The sequence below is a fragment of the Gopherus evgoodei genome, chromosome 1, assembly GCF_007399415.2.
Source record: "Gopherus evgoodei ecotype Sinaloan lineage chromosome 1, rGopEvg1_v1.p, whole genome shotgun sequence".
Taxonomy (NCBI): Eukaryota; Metazoa; Chordata; order Testudines; family Testudinidae; genus Gopherus; species Gopherus evgoodei.
This window is the reverse complement of record NC_044322.1, coordinates 71,564,189-71,582,230: the sequence shown is the minus strand read 5'-3', so window position 1 is coordinate 71,582,230 and position 18,042 is coordinate 71,564,189. Positions and strand designations below refer to the sequence as shown.

General features: G+C 38.6%; 1 protein-coding gene across 5 annotated transcripts in view; it reads left to right on the top strand.

Moving 5' to 3' along the window:
- The first annotated feature begins 386 nt into the window (after positions 1-386).
- Positions 387-18,042, top strand: part of PCDH9 (protocadherin 9) — a 904,042-nt gene continuing 886,386 nt past the window's right edge. For 4 of the 5 annotated variants that reach the window (XM_030566305.1, XM_030566283.1, XM_030566327.1 and 1 more), the window contains exons 1-2: positions 387-931; positions 2,106-5,276. In XM_030566305.1, the coding sequence (XP_030422165.1) occupies positions 2,241-5,276 (3,036 nt within the window). In that variant the 5' untranslated portion in view covers positions 387-931; positions 2,106-2,240. The remainder of the gene's footprint in view (positions 932-2,105; positions 5,277-18,042) is intronic. The other variant, XM_030566294.1, reaches the window with a different exon arrangement.

The following is an 18,042-nucleotide window of genomic DNA, read 5'->3' as shown; positions in this document are numbered from 1 at the left end:
TCCCGCCCGGCCGGCAGCGGCTCCGAGGGCTGAATCCACAAGGTCCCGGCTCCCGCGCCATCCCCCCGTGCGTCTCTCGCGCTCCAGTCCGCCGCCGCCGCCGCCGTCGCTGCCCGCAAACCTATTAACCATTCCGCGCGGCGGCGGCGCCGAGCTCCGCTCACCCCCCTCCTCAGCTCCGCCTCCCCTCGGCCCCGGCTGCCCGACCGACGCGCCTGGCGGCTAATGCCAGGGCAGCACCGCTCCAGCCTCCACCCCCTGCCGCTGCAGGCCAATCGGGTGCCACAGGAGGGGGGGCTTAGCCATGCTCACACCCTTCCTCTGGGCTTATTGAGAGTTATATCAAGAAATTTCAGTTCACAGAGAGAGAGAAGGAGAGAAAGAAAGAGACACTAGGAGGGAGAAGGGCAGGGGAAGCGCTGTAGCTTCCTTCCATCACTAAAGCAATAACCTATTAGGATTTTCTTTGGCACCTATCACCCCAGAGATGCAAAGAAGGAGAGAGAAGCATCAACCAGCCCAACTCTGACATTTCTAATAAGAACTTACAGACTTAACATGCCTGCCTCTCTACACTGAGGAGACAGGAATGGAAAATGTGTGCAGTGTAGAGTGGAAAATACCCCTGATCTAAAGAAGTGTACTGGGTTTTGTGCTTGCCTGTTGGTTGCGGTGGTGTATGCACGTTAAGCACCAGAAGGATCGTCGCCGGATAGAAATGAAACGTGGAGAGGATGACTAACGACAGAACTGTGAATTTTGTCTCTGGAGTTGCTAATTTCCCACCCCGAAGCAACACATTTCGCAAAGAGCAAGCGTTTGGCTGCTGCTGATTTCTCCAAAACTGGTGGTTTAGCAGATGCTTTGTGCTGTATGTGTTGGAACAGATCCTTGCTGAGCCGCAGCAGATCGGCAAAGGTACACAACCAGTGTAAGTGCAAAGTTACACATGCACCGTGCACTGATTTTTTTTAAATACTAAATCTATTTATCTAGGTAGAGAATCTGTGTTTCTGATTCAGTTGCTGTTCGTGGCAAAGGCTCACCTACTCGGCTGTCTCTGCATCCCTACCTGCATCACTCTGCTGGAAGTGATCACAGGCATCAGCTACTGTGCAGCTTTAATGCAGATAAGATGTAGTGGTTAGGCGCTGACCAGTTCCACTCAAGTATGTAGATGCCTGGAGCCTTGCACCATTTAATTTGCGGTTAACAGAGCATTTCGGCAGAAGTCCTATTTTTTTTTTACCTGCATTATCAGTCTGCAGTATTTATGTGTGGCAGCCGCTAATAACATCCCGAAGGGAGATCAGTGTCAGTGTAAAAGACTGCACCTTTTCCTCTCCTCCTGTGATCAGAACATATTTTTTCCTGCATGTTCTTTTGCAAACATTTAGGTTGCTTCTAAGTTGCATTTTGAATCCCCAATCCCTCTGATTTAGAATGTTTTAAAAATCAAATAAAGTTTAACGTTATTAAACATAAGGTGAAGTAGCCAACATCTGGAGACGAGACACCGAGCTTACTGTGTAAGAAACTGAGAGTCCTGTTATTGTCTCTTTAGTTAACAGGGATGTGAAGTAGCCAGTGACGACTGCTGCAGCAGCAGCATGTCCGGGTGTTTATTTCCCAGTACGATAGCAATAGTGGGGGATGCAAGGCACCAGGAGGAAAAAAAAATCTGGTTAGCCAAAAAAAAAAAAATGCACGGAAGGAAACAACAAATTACATTTGGCAGCTGGCATTGCAGTTAGCACAGAATCCTAGAGAAGTACGGCAAGGTTTTTCAATGGCACCAAATGGCTAGGTGGAGTGGAGAATGCACATTACTGATTATTACACCAGGTGCTAACAAATGATTTGGAAAGTACGTGTCGAAACTGTAGCTGCCTTTAGTACGGCAAGTAGTTAATTCCATTCTCGGTATGTGCAATTAACGGGATATTGGTGCATTCATCCGGGATTGGTTGTAAAGGGGAGAAGCAGGGATATGTACAGTGTGCAAGTGTGCACTGCAAAAATGAGTAGTAGTTCTTGGTGGTTGTGGATTTGTTTTGTTTTTTTTTGTGAAACAATAATGCTCGTCTGTGTGATTGTGTTGACAGTTGCTGTCTCCAAATAAGAAATGAGATGTAATGCATCCTGCAGTCCATGCACGCCTCCTCTTGCAAATCGTGCACCATTCCTCTGTGGAAATCTTTAAATCCTAAAATCCAGAAAAAGAGAATAAACACATTATCATGGACCTGAGGGATTTTTACCTGTTGGCTGCTCTGATTGCCTGTTTAAGGCTGGATTCAGCTATAGCTCAAGAACTTATTTACACTATTAGAGAGGAGCTGCCTGAAAATGTACCCATAGGAAACATACCAAAGGATCTGAACATTTCTCACATCAGTGCTGCCACAGGGACCAGCGCCAGCCTCGTCTACAGACTGGTTTCTAAAGCAGGGGATGCCCCTTTGGTCAAAGTGTCCAGCACCACTGGGGAAATCTTCACCACCTCTAATAGAATAGACAGAGAAAAACTCTGTGCTGGAGCCTCCTATGCTGAAGAAAATGAGTGCTTTTTTGAACTTGAAGTGGTTATTCTCCCCAATGACTTTTTTAGGCTGATCAAAATAAAAATCATTGTAAAAGATACCAATGACAATGCACCTATGTTTCCATCTCCTGTCATCAATATTTCCATACCTGAAAACACGTTGATCAATAGCCGCTTTCCAATTCCATCAGCAACTGATCCTGACACAGGTTTCAACGGTGTACAGCACTATGAATTGTTAAATGGGCAGAGTGTCTTTGGACTGGATATTGTTGAAACTCCGGAAGGAGAGAAATGGCCTCAACTGATCGTACAGCAAAACTTGGATAGAGAGCAGAAGGACACCTATGTGATGAAAATCAAAGTAGAGGATGGAGGAACCCCTCAGAAATCCAGCACAGCCATACTGCAAGTCACAGTAAGTGATGTCAATGATAACAGACCCGTTTTTAAAGAGAGTCAGGTGGAGGTTCACATACCAGAGAATGCCCCAGTAGGCACCTCTGTAATTCAGCTTCATGCTACAGATGCAGATGTAGGAAGCAATGCAGAAATCAGATATATTTTTGGTGCCCAAGTTGCCCCTACAACAAAAAGGCTGTTTGCTTTAAATAACACAACAGGGCTGATTACAGTTCAGAGGTCCTTAGATCGAGAAGAGACTGCTATTCACAAAGTGACAGTGCTGGCCAGTGATGGTAGCTCTACTCCTGCTCGGGCAACTGTTACCATCAATGTCACTGATGTAAACGATAACCCTCCTAACATAGACCTCAGGTACATTATAAGTCCCATCAATGGCACAGTATACTTATCTGAGAAAGATCCTGTCAATACAAAGATTGCCCTAATTACAGTTTCAGATAAGGACACTGATGTGAATGGCAAAGTGATCTGTTTCATTGAGAGAGAGGTCCCATTTCACTTGAAGGCAGTTTACGACAACCAGTATTTGTTAGAGACCTCTTCCTTGTTGGACTATGAGGGCACCAAAGAATTCAGCTTTAAAATTGTTGCCTCTGATTCTGGCAAACCCAGTTTGAACCAGACTGCACTGGTAAGAGTTAAACTGGAGGATGAAAATGACAACCCTCCAATTTTCAGCCAGCCTGTAATTGAGCTGTCAGTTTCTGAAAACAACCGTCGTGGTCTATACTTAACAACTATTAGTGCCACAGATGAAGACAGTGGGAAAAATGCAGACATTGTTTATCAGCTTGGCCCTAATGCTTCCTTTTTCGATCTGGATCGAAAGACGGGAGTTTTGACAGCCTCCAGAGTTTTTGACAGAGAAGAGCAAGAACGTTTCATTTTCACTGTAACAGCAAGGGACAACGGCACCCCTCCTCTGCAGAGTCAAGCGGCTGTAATTGTTACTGTGCTGGATGAAAATGACAACAGTCCCAAATTTACTCATAATCACTTTCAGTTTTTTGTATCTGAGAATTTACCAAAGTATAGCACTGTGGGAGTGATCACAGTGACTGATGCAGATGCAGGGGAAAATAAAGCAGTGACCCTTTCCATCCTGAATGATAATGAGAACTTTGTGCTGGATCCTTACTCTGGAGTTATAAAGTCCAATGTTTCTTTTGATCGAGAACAGCAGAGCTCGTACACCTTTGATGTCAAGGCCATTGATGGAGGACAACCTCCTCGCTCTTCTACAGCAAAAGTAACAATAAATGTCATGGATGTTAATGATAACAGCCCAGTTGTCATCTACCCACCTTCTAATACTTCTTTTAAGTTGGTGCCACTCTCAGCAATCCCAGGCTCTGTTGTAGCAGAAGTATTTGCTGTGGATATAGACACTGGAATGAATGCTGAACTTAAATATACAATTGTAAGTGGAAATAACAAAGGTTTATTTCGTATTGATCCAGTGACAGGTAATATTACTCTGGAAGAAAAACCAGCTCTTACTGATGTGGGGCTGCATCGTTTAGTGGTCAACATAAGTGACTTGGGTTATCCTAAATCCTTGCATACTCTTGTGCTTGTATTTTTGTATGTAAATGACACTGCTGGAAATGCCTCTTATATTTATGACTTGATACGCAGGACTATGGAAACACCCTTGGACCGGAACATAGGGGACAGTAGCCAACCCTATCAAAATGAGGACTATCTTACTATCATGATTGCTATAGTGGCAGGTGCTATGGTTGTGATAGTGGTGATATTTGTCACGGTTCTGGTTCGCTGTCGACATGCATCTAGGTTCAAAGCGGCACAAAGGAGCAAGCAAGGTGCTGAATGGATGTCTCCCAATCAGGAGAACAAACAGAACAAGAAAAAGAAAAGGAAGAAAAGGAAGTCTCCTAAAAGTTCTCTTTTAAACTTTGTTACCATTGAGGAGTCGAAACCTGATGATGCTGTCCATGAACCTATCAACGGGACAATAAGCCTTCCAGCTGAGCTGGAGGAGCAAAGTATAGGAAGATTTGACTGGGGCACAGCACCACCAACAACCTTTAAGCCTAACAGTCCTGATCTTGCTAAGCATTACAAATCTGCCTCTCCACAGTCCGCTTTTCATCTTAAACCTGACACTCCAGTATCAGTGAAAAAGCATCATGTGATTCAGGAACTTCCGTTGGACAACACCTTTGTTGGTGGTTGTGACACCCTTTCCAAACGCTCTTCCACTAGTTCAGATCACTTCAGTGCCTCAGAGTGCAGTTCCCAAGGAGGCTTCAAGACAAAGGGCCCCTTACACACCAGACAGGTAAATGAGCACTTTTACTGGTCTATAAGTACTGCATACAAATGCCCAATCAACCAGTATTAAAGTGCCAGAATGTCTTTTGTTTAGGTCTACTTTTAGCTTGGTTATAATATGGAGAGAGAAAAAAACGACTACTTTACCATCTGTCTGGGGACTTGTAAAATGCCTCTGATATTTCACAGTTTTAAGAGTCACTGATTATTAAAAAGAACTACATGTGCTCATATACACACGCATGCAAACACACACACTCTCTCACATATCTGTGTGTGCATAAACAACAGATCAAAAATGGAAATAAATTGTTAAAAGTCAAATAGTTGTCCCACGAGTGTCCCAGTGTAAAGGTTACTGAAGAAGAAAAACTGTGTTTTCTAATATGCCAAATTCCACTCAAAGAGAAAATTTGACTGTTTCAGGATTAATGTGTTACTTTGGGGATATGTAAATTCACTTTTAAATTTCAAGTGAGGCTGGTTTGAGTGTCTCTTATATTTCAAACTAATTTGGAATATTGTTAAGTTACTGTTGTTAAAGGGGTTCTTATTTTTTCATTTACAAAGATAGCAGACTTTCCAAGGAACTTCAGCTGTGAAGCATATGGTTTGTTGGTAGGATATAACTAAGCCATAAGGAAGTCTTCCTCTGTTTTGATTTTTAATTATTTTGTTGTTCTAGAGTAAAGTAGGGGGTCTAATAGAAAGTTTTTTGCATATTTTCAAAAATGGCCAAAATATACTTTCAAAAGGAATGCATTTGCTGTAAATACAACTTAATTATGCAGAAAAAATCAGCCCATTGTACATATTTTCTCATCTTAGTTATGCATGTGATCTGTCATAACTCATTTTAAACTGTGAAATATGCCATATGAAGAGGGATTAGGGGGCTGATAAACTCATATTTCAACCAAATCCAGCATTAGTTTTTCTTAGTTCTAATAATTCCTTGCTAATAAAGATTTAAATGCAGCGCTGTCTAATTAATTTTATTGATGCTTGTCTTTTGCCACTAAATTAGTATGTCAATATAGCCTGTAGATGGCACTAAGGTACTGTGTCGCTTGTGCTGGCCAGGTGCCAATCCTGCAGTAGATAGGAAATGGGGGAGGATCAAAGTAGTACTACAGCCAAAGAAACCTTTTGTTTAATCATAGTTGCACTGGAGCAACCAGTAGTTAAATTTACGGGTTTGCAAAGCAGCTTCTTAGTGCTTAGCTTTCACTGCACCAACTTTCTAGGGTTTAGCAATCAACTTCATATTACTGTAGTCATTGTAATCTTCAATATATGGTGATTTGTCTGAATTTATTAGGGGTCCACAAAGAATGAATTTTAGAACAGCAGGCAAGGAACATTTAACCTTGCCTTTGCAAAAAAGATTTTGTCAGTAGCAAATTTAGGACCAACTACTTCCCTTGCTGTTGCATTAGCCTTATCTGAGATGAATGTGATGTTCCCCAAACCATGTCTTGACTTTTGGGTATCTATAAGGTGTCATACTAACAAGACACCTTGTTTAAAACAGACACTTACAAGGCATCTGCTGTCTAGGTAACTAAAATCCAAAATCCAAAAATCTTCAATAGACTTGAAATGAGACACTGAATAAACACTTAGAAAACTCTCCACACAAAAATCTATCTTTTACAAGGACTATAAAGCCAGGTAAACTCTCAGAATGTTTTATGCACTACAGTATCACTCCTGTCAGCATATTTTTTTTTAAATGCTGGTTTAAAAACCTCCAGTGCAGAGTGCTCTGGGTAATCTGTGGTTGTTCAGATGAGGGAATACACTCTTCCCCCATTTTAGTTACAAAATTTGAAAACCTCCTTCTTTGGTGTTCAGAGGTGCTGTTAATTTAACTTAAATTAACTTCCAATGTTCTGTTAAAAGAATCACTCTTAATCCCCGTCAGCCTCCCAAAGAAGTTAAAGGAAGTTAAGTTCATTAAAATGATTTACCTGACAGAATATGTCAGCACTGAACAGTGATGCTGAATGTGGGCAGAAAACCTACAGGCATCTTTTTCACTTTCTTTTTTGTTCTTTACATTAAATAAATGTTGCTTGAGTTTTAGTAATAATACCAGCCAGTATACTCACATTCTTGTATTATGGACCTGATTCAAATCCTGTTGTAGACAATGGAAAGATTTTCATTGACTTCCATGGATTTTGAATTAGTCTATAGAAGAGGTATAATGCTACATGGGACTGAAAATGCAACTATATTTTATTGTTCTTTTGATTTGAAGAATTATTATAATTGAGCTTTTCCATTCATAATCTTGATTTTTTAAAATAGATTTTCCAGTTGATCAGTGTTACAGGAACTAAAGTTTTTGACCTTATAACATTTTCTGATGGTTGAGTTCAGCCAACAGTGGCAGCATGAGTTAGCAGTCTGGTGTTTCGCTATCTATGATCTCTAGAGTTGGAATGTATCTTTGCTACTGTTCCCTGTGATGATGCAGAAATTAAATATAGTTTAATAGGTATGGGTTGTTGGGGGTTTTTAAAGCCTTGTTGATATAGAGTATGTCCATAAAGTAGAATATAAAATTTTAAATAAAATCTTTCTTATAGAATGTTAGGTGAAAATAATGTAAGATCTGAAATGCATTTTTTAAAGTCCTTTGTGAAAAAATGTTTAATTCTGTGCCATTGTACTGTTTTCTTGCATTTACAATTGAGGATTTCTGTATTTTATGCTGAAAAGCTATAGCAAAGTGGTCATCTGCATCTTTTGCAGAAAGTATTTATTTCTGTAATTTGGAAAGGGTCCATGAAATGTTGCAGAGAATATTGGAATAAAAAAGGGAGAAGGTTAGGGGAATACTTACCTGAGAAATGTTATTAGGATATATTTTCCATTAAAAATGTTATTTAAGATTATTATCTGTAATGAAAACACATATACATAGCATTAGGTACTGCTGATAAACTAAAATCAGGCAAAACTCCTATTGACTTTGTCATCTGCTTAGACTGGATCCCATGATAAAGTCTTTCAGGGCTCCTACATTTTCAGAATACTTTGTTGGGCTTTGGCTATGTGATTGCCATTAAATCCAATGGGAATTGCTTGTCTAAACTTCTGTACACCACTTTGAATTATGCTGGTTGGTGTTTCAAAAAGTGCCCAGTATAAAAACGAAAGCCCTCCCCAAGTGCCTATGATGCAGAACACCTGGTAGCTGCTCTGAGCAGAGCACTTCTGAAACTTGAACTAGGAAGTGTCTTTTCAGAGCTAATTAACATAAATAGGAATGTGAAAAGAATGTTACCCACTGTCAGCTCTTCTTGCTCAGATTCTGTAGTCACTAATATGACCCATGAATAATACTGAAATCTATGCAGGATGTTCCATCAGTGTTCATTTCAGTATTCAACTGAACAAAAACATTATCCAAAATATTGAGCCAGTGCATCAAACAACTAAGTACAAAATACAGCAGGAGACAGCATGTTGCATTCTTGTGTGTGAAAAGTTTTCTTTTATAAAAACCCTACTCAGTGCCATAATTTAGCAACAGGATAAATAGTGAAATGATAGACAGTGAAAGTCAAATCACCATGCTTTATTCCAATTTTACACTAATGTAACTCTGTTCCAACAAATTTGGAGGGAGTTAAACCACTGTAAAACTGCAGTAACGTAGGCCTAAAAACCTTACATTAATGTCACATTGAAAGTTACGAGCAAAGAATAGCGCTTAAGTGTGTGCTTAACTTAAAGTGCATACATATATCCCATTGAAGTCAATGGATGTAAGCACAGGATCAGAGGTAGTCATCTGCTTAAATGTTGTCCCAAGTAGGGATGGACTACAGTACATTCTTAAGTACTTTTCGGTATCTGGGCCAAAATTAAACCCGTTCAGAAATGTGTACAATTCCACTGAATTCAATCAAGGTAAACAAGCACTGACTTTGACCGTGCATTTTCAAGCACTCAAAAGACAGAAAATACAAAAATTTAAGATTCTAATAGTAAACTTAACTTACACATTACTCATATTGCATATTAAAGTATATATTTAATTGCATAACAGTAATGCAACATTTTCTGTGGTGCCAATTCTTTGCTCTTTATTCAGTCAATGGGAGTTTTGTCTGAGTACGGAGTGAATATGAAGAATGAAGGCTCAGTATTATGAGTGAAGATCACTTAAGCTTGCTCTGTCATATGTAACTTTTGGCATTTTTTGACTTTGGTTTGTTTAAAATTGTAACCTGAAGCTTTTATATTCAGTTTCTCTATTTTTTAAGGAAAAAAAAAATTAATGCATCAAATGTATTCTTCCACAGTTGCAAAATTGAAAGTGTGCGCAACTGTGGTAATCCACAGTGAAATAGCAGTACAGAATTTTTCATAGCTTGTAAAGATTACCGTTACATATTCACAGCATTCCATAGTCCCATAAATAGGATTGTTCTTAGTGGCAATTTTTTACTGCAGATGCGCAAAGTTGCATTTTCTATCAACTATAATTTCATTGTTTCACTTATTTATGCTTATGGCTATTTTATTTTTACATGTTAGCCTGGACATTAGTCCATGGTGAGGAATAGCCACTGAGAGAACTTCAACATATAAAATACAGCTGTTTTTGAGTTATGTATGTCTTAAAAAAACTGGAAATGCTGAAAAAGTACAGTATGTTTTTCCACCTTTGCATAGCTCAAAATAGGATAACACATTTTGCTCAAATGACTAAAGAAATTTATCTTTGAGCTGAGACTAAGCATGGAAAATTTCAGCTGAAAGGGAGAGTTTTTCAGCAGTTAAGAGCATGTGAAAACTCATGGTTATAATGGAAATCTGAACATAACTCTAAGCTATAATACTGTTTTCAATTGTGGCACTGTAAATGCTAAGCTATAATAAGGAACATTTTGTGTATACAGTTACATACGTTAAAAGCCTAGCAAGCTTCCTTTCTCTTTAAATCGGTTTTCCATGCAGACAGTTTTTGTCTGAATCACTGCAGTCTGTTCTCACCTGGATGTGCAATGCCTAACTTTCGTAAATGCTAATAAGAATCACATCATACACAGCAGAGAGAATAGGATCCTAAGAGTCTAATGCTATTGGGGTTTTGTGATACTGTTCTTTTGTGTTTAGGGACAAGAAGGGATCTTTCTAGTTACCATTTCAGATTTTCATTTCCAAAGAATCTATTCTTCTAGCAAAACCATATCAGCCACACTTTATTGACAGCAATTTTATTGTAGCTAGAGGCTTTACAGTAAGCTGTTTATTGCTGTTCCCTAACTCAGTTGACAGCAATTGGGGAATTAATTTTCTTGCCCCTGGTGTGCTTTCTTGGATATAAACAACAGATGTTAAAGATATGAAAACAGTGACCCATTTACATTTGACAGCTCTTTAAGTACACAGTTTACCTGTGTGGATTATGCAGAAGTTCATATTGGGGCAGAAAACAAACACATACAAAATTTAATGTGAGGGAATGCTAAATAATAGGTAAAATTGCTCCATGGATGCTCTGCTATATATTTTCACATTAGAGTTGTTTATCCAAATATCAAGCATGTAATACACTGACACATATTTCATATATACATATATACGCACACACACGCACATGTATCAGTATATCTATCCAAACAAACACACACACACACACACAGACACACACACATATATACAGCTCTTATTTATGAACTAGCCTTCTCAGTTCAGTCTCATTGTGCCTGCTTACTCTGGGCCTCATCTGACCCATCTGGTATTCAACATACTGAATATAATGTACCAGTCAGAAAGCAGTATGTTCTGAAAAATCTAGCAATAGCCGCAGATAGTATTTGGATTTACTTAGCACCTTCCATCTAAATAGATTCTAAAATCCTTTAAAACCTTTATTTATTCATTCACCTCTGAAGTGCAGTTCTCTCTGGTACTTCCTTTAGTGCAGGTGTTGATTCAATACAAACACAGAGGGAAAAAGTGAAACTAAATCATCAACATTCTGCAGCCTTGGTTTTTCCTTTTAATTCACAGCCTGTGGTGGAACATCTTGAGAATGATCTGTAAAATCATATATGCCAGATATATCACTGGAGACAAGTTTTCTCTGATTTACATCCCACTCAATCCCATTAACAAGAAGAATATTATCCAGGAGGATGTAAATCATGGAGGAATTTACCCCATATCTATAGTCATTGTCATATTTCTGTTAGAAATCAACATGAAGACATAAAGGGCCAATATTTTTCTCTAGCCAGGATTTCAATCAGCAAGAAACTTAAGATTTGTCTCAGTTAAAGCATATGACTAGTCCTAACAGGGTTTAAGTTTGCTTAAGATTTAGCATATTACAGAATTGTGATCTTAAGGGCTTGTCTACACACAAAAGTTGTACTGTGTTAACAATACCATTATAGTTTGAGTGGTATAACCCTCTTATTGTGGATGCAGTTATATCATTATAACTATGCATTAAACCAGTGTAATTTCTGTATTCGAAGGGGAATAAGCTAAATTGGGATAAGGCGCTTTTATAGTGATATAACTGTGCCCTGTACCAGTATAACTATTTTGGTTAAAAAAAACAAAAAACAAAAAAAATACCTCTAACCAGAATAGATTACTGGTACAAAAACTGTGTGCAGACTAGGCTCACACAGCATGGATGTAAGCCAGATAAACATAAGGCCCTTATCTCTTTATGTCTATTTCATATTGTTCTCATTAAAAAAACTGCACAGGGTGTAAATCATGGAAGAATTTGGCCCATTTTGTCAATTATCTCCACATTTTTAAAACAGCCTCATCTAACCTATGATTTTGGGAGCAGAATGCATTGTGAGTGAAAATACATTGTTGTTCGATTATCTGATTTGTAGGCATATTTAGGTAATTAGGTGTCTAAATGCTAGCAGGTTCACCTACAAAGATCATGCCTATAATTTCCCCTTTCATTTTCTATTTCAACAGTTAGCAAGGTTAGCAAGAATGAAAAGTTATTATAAAACCTCTGTGTATCTTTGTAGTGGTTCTGCCATCATACCACATGAAAAGTGAAACTTGAATTGTTCACGCTTTGTCAGGAGATTATCTAGCATTATTTCAAGTTGCCGTGCAATTGCTGTAGTTTTCTGTGAAGTCTCTTTGTAGTCATATTACATTTTGCAAAATACCACACTATATTTTGCATTAATAAAATCTCTATGTCACTGTTGTAGTATTGTTTTAATTAGAATATGCATGCTCTGCCTATAGGAAGAATGCAATGAGCTCTCATTTACACACTGTTAATAGTAAGAATTAAAAATTTGAGGCCAAATCTTCAACTGGGGTAAATCAGCATAACTCCACTGAAGTAAATGAAACTCTGCTGATTTACCCAAGCTGAGGATCTTGCCTGGTATTTTTGTTTTTAGAAAAAACTACTGTGTCGGGGAATAGGTGATGTCGATATTAAATATCCAAAATATAAAATAACGCTGAGTAAAATAAATGTTGTCGTGACTCAACTCTAGATTAATCCATTTTGAATTCAATCAAACACAGTGCAGAAATCAATCTGTCTATCACCTTTATTGACTTCAGTGGGAGCAGGTTTTGGATAGCACCTGCAAACAGCAAAAAAGACAAAAAAAAACCCGAAAACAAATATTTCTGCTGACTTATGGATGGAAGGTGAGAAATACAGAATTTTATGTGTTCATTGAAATCAATTTGTAAGTTGCTCAGATCCCAGAAATGATAGGAATGTTTCAAAATGCCCAGATACCACTAAACCAGAAGATCTGACTGTCCATCTATCCATCTATCTGTCTATGCATCTCTCTAGATTTTAATACTATTGTTGTTTTAAGGTACTAAGTGCAGTCTACTTTTGTTGAAGTCAATAAGAGTTGAAAGATATTATTTTGTAGAAAGTGTTCAGCATCTGCCAGTTTGAGGTATTTTTATTAATATTCTTAATTGTATGATTTTTTGTGAATCAGTTCCTGAAAAATATATACAAATATTTTTCTATCAGTAATAATGTTTACTTTTTAGCCTTATATAGCAGTATTGTCCTTAAAATACAAATAAAACCCAAACAAAAATTCTTATTTCAGTTGTGAAAGAGATTTACCATCAGCCTGACCTGTTGTTGATTCATCCAGTTGGAGATCTGTATATTTATTTATTGACATAATTCAAACTTCTGGAAACAAAGTAACTTTGGATATCTTTACTGTAGATGCCCATCTTAGTTATGATAGCTATACATTCAGTGGCTTCATTAGAACTGTAAAGCACAGAAAGTAGGATACCTTCACATTTTGTACTAACTCCAATGTTGTGTATGAGTCTTTGGGCCTGATCCTTCAAGTCTTCTGTATATGTTAATTTCACCACTGCAGGTTCAAGCCAAAAACTCTTAGTGAAGTCAATAGTAACGCTTGCAGGATCTGGCCCTCTGTTTATAAAAGTATATTTATGTCCATAGTGTGTATGTATAGAAACATGCACCCAGTACACAGTAACATTTGAAAAGCTTTTCTTTGTAATATGGGCCCAAACCAATGTCCCCTCGAGTCAATGGAAAGACTCCCATCGACTTGAATGGACATTGGATTCAGTCCTATATGCAGTTAGTTCTCTTCCTGTAGTAAGTGCATTGGAATGCAAGTTATTTTGGTTTGCTGCCTTTGAACCAGGGAGTGAGCTTCCTATGTTTTGTCTCACTGTAGATAATTCCTTGATACAACATTTTATGAATTTACTATCACTATAAAAAGTGTGTTATAGCTTTCTGGTATATAACTAGAGCTATTAGAAAAAAATACTATTCTGTTCAACTATTCAAGCCATTGTGTTAAAATATTTCCAGTATCTCTTTTTGTGTATGTGTCTGTAGCTGCCTGAATTTTCAGTTGCTTGTCAGTTTGGTTCACTTTAACCGTGTCAGAAATACAGGTCAAAATATCAGTAAAGTGTTGGTCTAGTTGGTAACAGGACTTGAAATTGCATTCAGGTTGTGACAACTGTAACCTGAAACATGCCTCACGCTGAAGTCTTCAGCATTCAGAGCAGCAGGAGGTAGACTGTGCACCAATAGTAAAGCTATAGTCATCCCTATATTTTTAACAACTGCCAGATAAATAAATTAATTAATGAAACCTGCATCTGTCTAAGGGATAGTAGTAAACCTCACCTGTTGAAATGTAATCTCTCGTGTACAGGGGATGAACTTTTCTGTTTGAGGTTTCATCAGTTTTTATTTCAGAAAGCTGTTAAATCTGTCAAACATTTCAGATGGAAAAGAATGCCTGCCTTTTAAAAAAAATTTTATTTAGCCTTTGTTTGCTACAAGAGCGGTGGGCTGTCAATCACCAGAAATACAGAGTGAGACAGGATAGACATGTTGCCATGATTGACAAACTCCCATTTTCTTCCTGAAACCAAGATTAGTTAAAAATGGCAATGCCTGATTATGACCTGGCCTTCCTGTGAAAGTAGATGAGAGGTGTGGATATGGCCAAGGGAAGCCACTTATAATATGCTCTGGTACAGTTGTTCTGGACTCCTGGAGGCATCCTTTTGAAAGGGGTGGTTCAGTCTATGGGGTTTGTGCAGCTGTAGCTGAGCAGCATTGTAGAGCATTCTGAACTGACTGTTCATTTAAGCTGTTCATCTATCATGGATCTGTTTTTGCATCCTCAGCCATTAATTGAATGAGATGTGAACATATTTGCTTTGTTTTCTTTGTGTGTGTGTGTGTGTGTGTGTGTGTGTGTGTGTGTGTGTGTGTGTGTGTGTGTGTGTGTGTGTGTAGTATTGATGCATTAAAGTTTACCTCACGCGGTCCATCAGATTTAGAGTGATGGAGTGAGATCATTTCTACATGGATTGCCTAGCAGTCATGGCACATAGTATGGCAAAGGTGCATCAAGGGCTTTTGGAAAGCTACTTAAATGCCATAAAAAGTAGTTTCCTTTATCCACTTCTCTTGAGCTGGCTGTTTTGGATGCCCTCTGTCATTAGAAGCATCAAATAATAACAACAGTGTGTTGTTGTTGTCAGCTTTGTGTGACCTCATTAAAAATCAGTGCACTGATTACTGTCATGTGATTCCTCAAAGTTGTATATTGCAGACAAAGAAACTGCCAAGTTACTAATTGGTTTTCAGTAGATTTTAATAACTGCTGCACTTCTTGCTGTGATTGTATCCTTTGCTTCTTGCTGTGATGGTATCAAAGCTATCTGAACATCTTCAAATTTTACTATTACCCAACTTTGGTAATGTGTAGGCTTTGGCCTTCTTCCGTGCTTTAGCAGTTGATTAAGAAATACTTTAATCCCTTGCAGGGTACTGAGAAACTAATGGCTTGTGTAGTATTTTAGTCTTTAAGCTTCCATTGTAAATGGTATGAAAAACTGAGTCACTTGGCTGATGCTTAAATATATCTTTCTCTTTTACTAAATTATAGTCACTATCATTTCTTGTTTCTCTTTTTAATATTCAGAAAATGAAATCTGGAGATATTTATTTTTGTAGGAAGTGTGCATGCACATATTAGAAATCTGAGATTTCCCCCCAAATGAATATTATCAGAGAAATGATTCACAGATGATCTGTTATTGCACAGTGAACTCAAAAGCATTGACTGTAGTAAGTACTTTAAAGGAACTAAGTGGCTTCTTTAAAATTTGAATAACAGAATGCTTTTGGAGGAATATTTTTATAGAATGTTGATAACGTGAAGTAAAATGCTTTCTAATCTAGACATTTGCTTGTACTTGTTCCTACATTACTGTTTTTTTTGTTTTTTGTTTAAATCAGATTAAATAGAGTGATTTAAAGATGCTAATGAAAGTCAGAGGAAAAAGACAGAGAACCCAGCCCTGCAATACTTATTCTGGAAAAACTCCCATTGAAGTTTGTACAACTGGGCTGAGAGAATGAGGGAGAGGAGAGAGAAACTAAGGCCTAAAAATACTCATCATTTGTAGGTGTGTCCATTTTCAGGTGCCCAGCTTGAGATATCAAGATATTGATTTCCAGAGGTGCTATCTGGTTGCTGCTCCCCTTAGTTGCATTTGGAATTGTGGGTGCTAAAAGTCAGACTTCTATGATTCTGAAGCTGTGCTCCAGAATTTGAGGTATTCCTAAAGTAGTGGACAGACAGTTGAACAGATTAACAGAGACTGTTAATTGTGAACAGTCATATATGCTTATTTTAAAATTGATGAAACCTGATTCACTTGTAACCTAAATCTGATATGAGCCCCGTGACGTCTTCTAGATAATAGCCCACTAACAAAGGCAGGCTACTAGTATGATCTGGTAAGGTAACTTCCATGAATCACTTTCTTTCTGAGTATTTAGGACCTAAAATGTATGCCAGAAATGTGTAGATTTTGGAGTTAAAATGTTGCTGTTTTTGGAGAGCTATGAAATATTTATTTTGAAGTAGCCTGCTGGAATCCATTGGCTAGTTCTGTAGACTACTATATTTGTGATAGTTGAGGCAGGCACACCAAATATCTCATTAATGTTTTTTGGGCAGACTCTGTTGATACCACGCTGGCAGAAGGCAACATCCGAGTTAGGTCTGATGTCTTGCTGCAATTTATGAAAGAGGATTGATTCAGAAAACAAACAAGCAAACAAAACTATAAACAACCACAAAGCAGGACCATACAAATTGAGTTTCAGTAAGTGGACAGTACTTGAATTCAACAGTTTGCAAGGAAGATTGGGATGAAATCTGAAAACACTTATGAAACCATACAGCTGTCATTTGGCTAAAAACTCAGTGTGGATGTCTGAACTTTCAGGAAACAGAATAGGTCTGTTACTAAGAAAGCTGGCAGTGCTTATATGATACACAGGATAATACTGACTCTTGAGTCTGCATGTTTAAAACAGTATGTTGAGAACTTTTAATAGTACAGCTTCATAAGATCCCTCATGGGTCTCTTTGTATATGGCGCACATCACAGATGGCAACAAAATGGACTTACCTTGTCTGGAGCTGATTTCTGATGTCTGTGTCATAAGCAATTCTTGCATTTGGAACTTAGGTCAAATAAACCTTTAAGTCTGTGAATCAATTTAGAAGGAAATGTCTCGCATTGGAAACTATTTCTATGTTTGGTAACATTTACTTGCTACTCTTGCGCCATTCTAGGTATTTTGTTAATGCTCTCACATTTTGGGCCAAGTGCAAGCCTGGTGTAAGAATGTGGAAGCCTGGTGTTGCAGAAGCCCTTATTCAAAGAGTCCCTAGCTACCACAGAGCCTGTGTAGCCAGCTCCCTGCGTCCCCCAGTATAGGTGATGATTCTAGGTTTGCCAACTCGATGATTGCAGAAAACCGAACACCCTGCCCTTCCCTGTGGTTCAGCCCCTGCCACGGGGACTCAGCATGCTGACCCTGCCCTGAGCGCTGGTTCCGCAGCTCCCATTTGTTGGGAACCATGGCCAATGAGAGCTGCGGTGGCGGTGACTGGGGGCAGCACACAGAGCTGCCTGGCTGTGCCTCCACTAGGAGCCAGAGGGAAATCTGGCCACTTCCTGGAGCTGTGTGGAGCCAGGTAGGGAGTCTGCTTTAACCTCACTGTGCTGCTGACTCGACTTTTAACAGTTCAGTCAGCAGTGCTGACTGGAGCCTCCAGGTCCCTTTTTGACTATGAGTTCCGGTCAAAAAACAGATGCTTGGCAACTCTAGATGATTCGGGAGCAGGAGGAGAGGGCATGTCTGGAGTACTATTTCTCCTGCTGATGACATT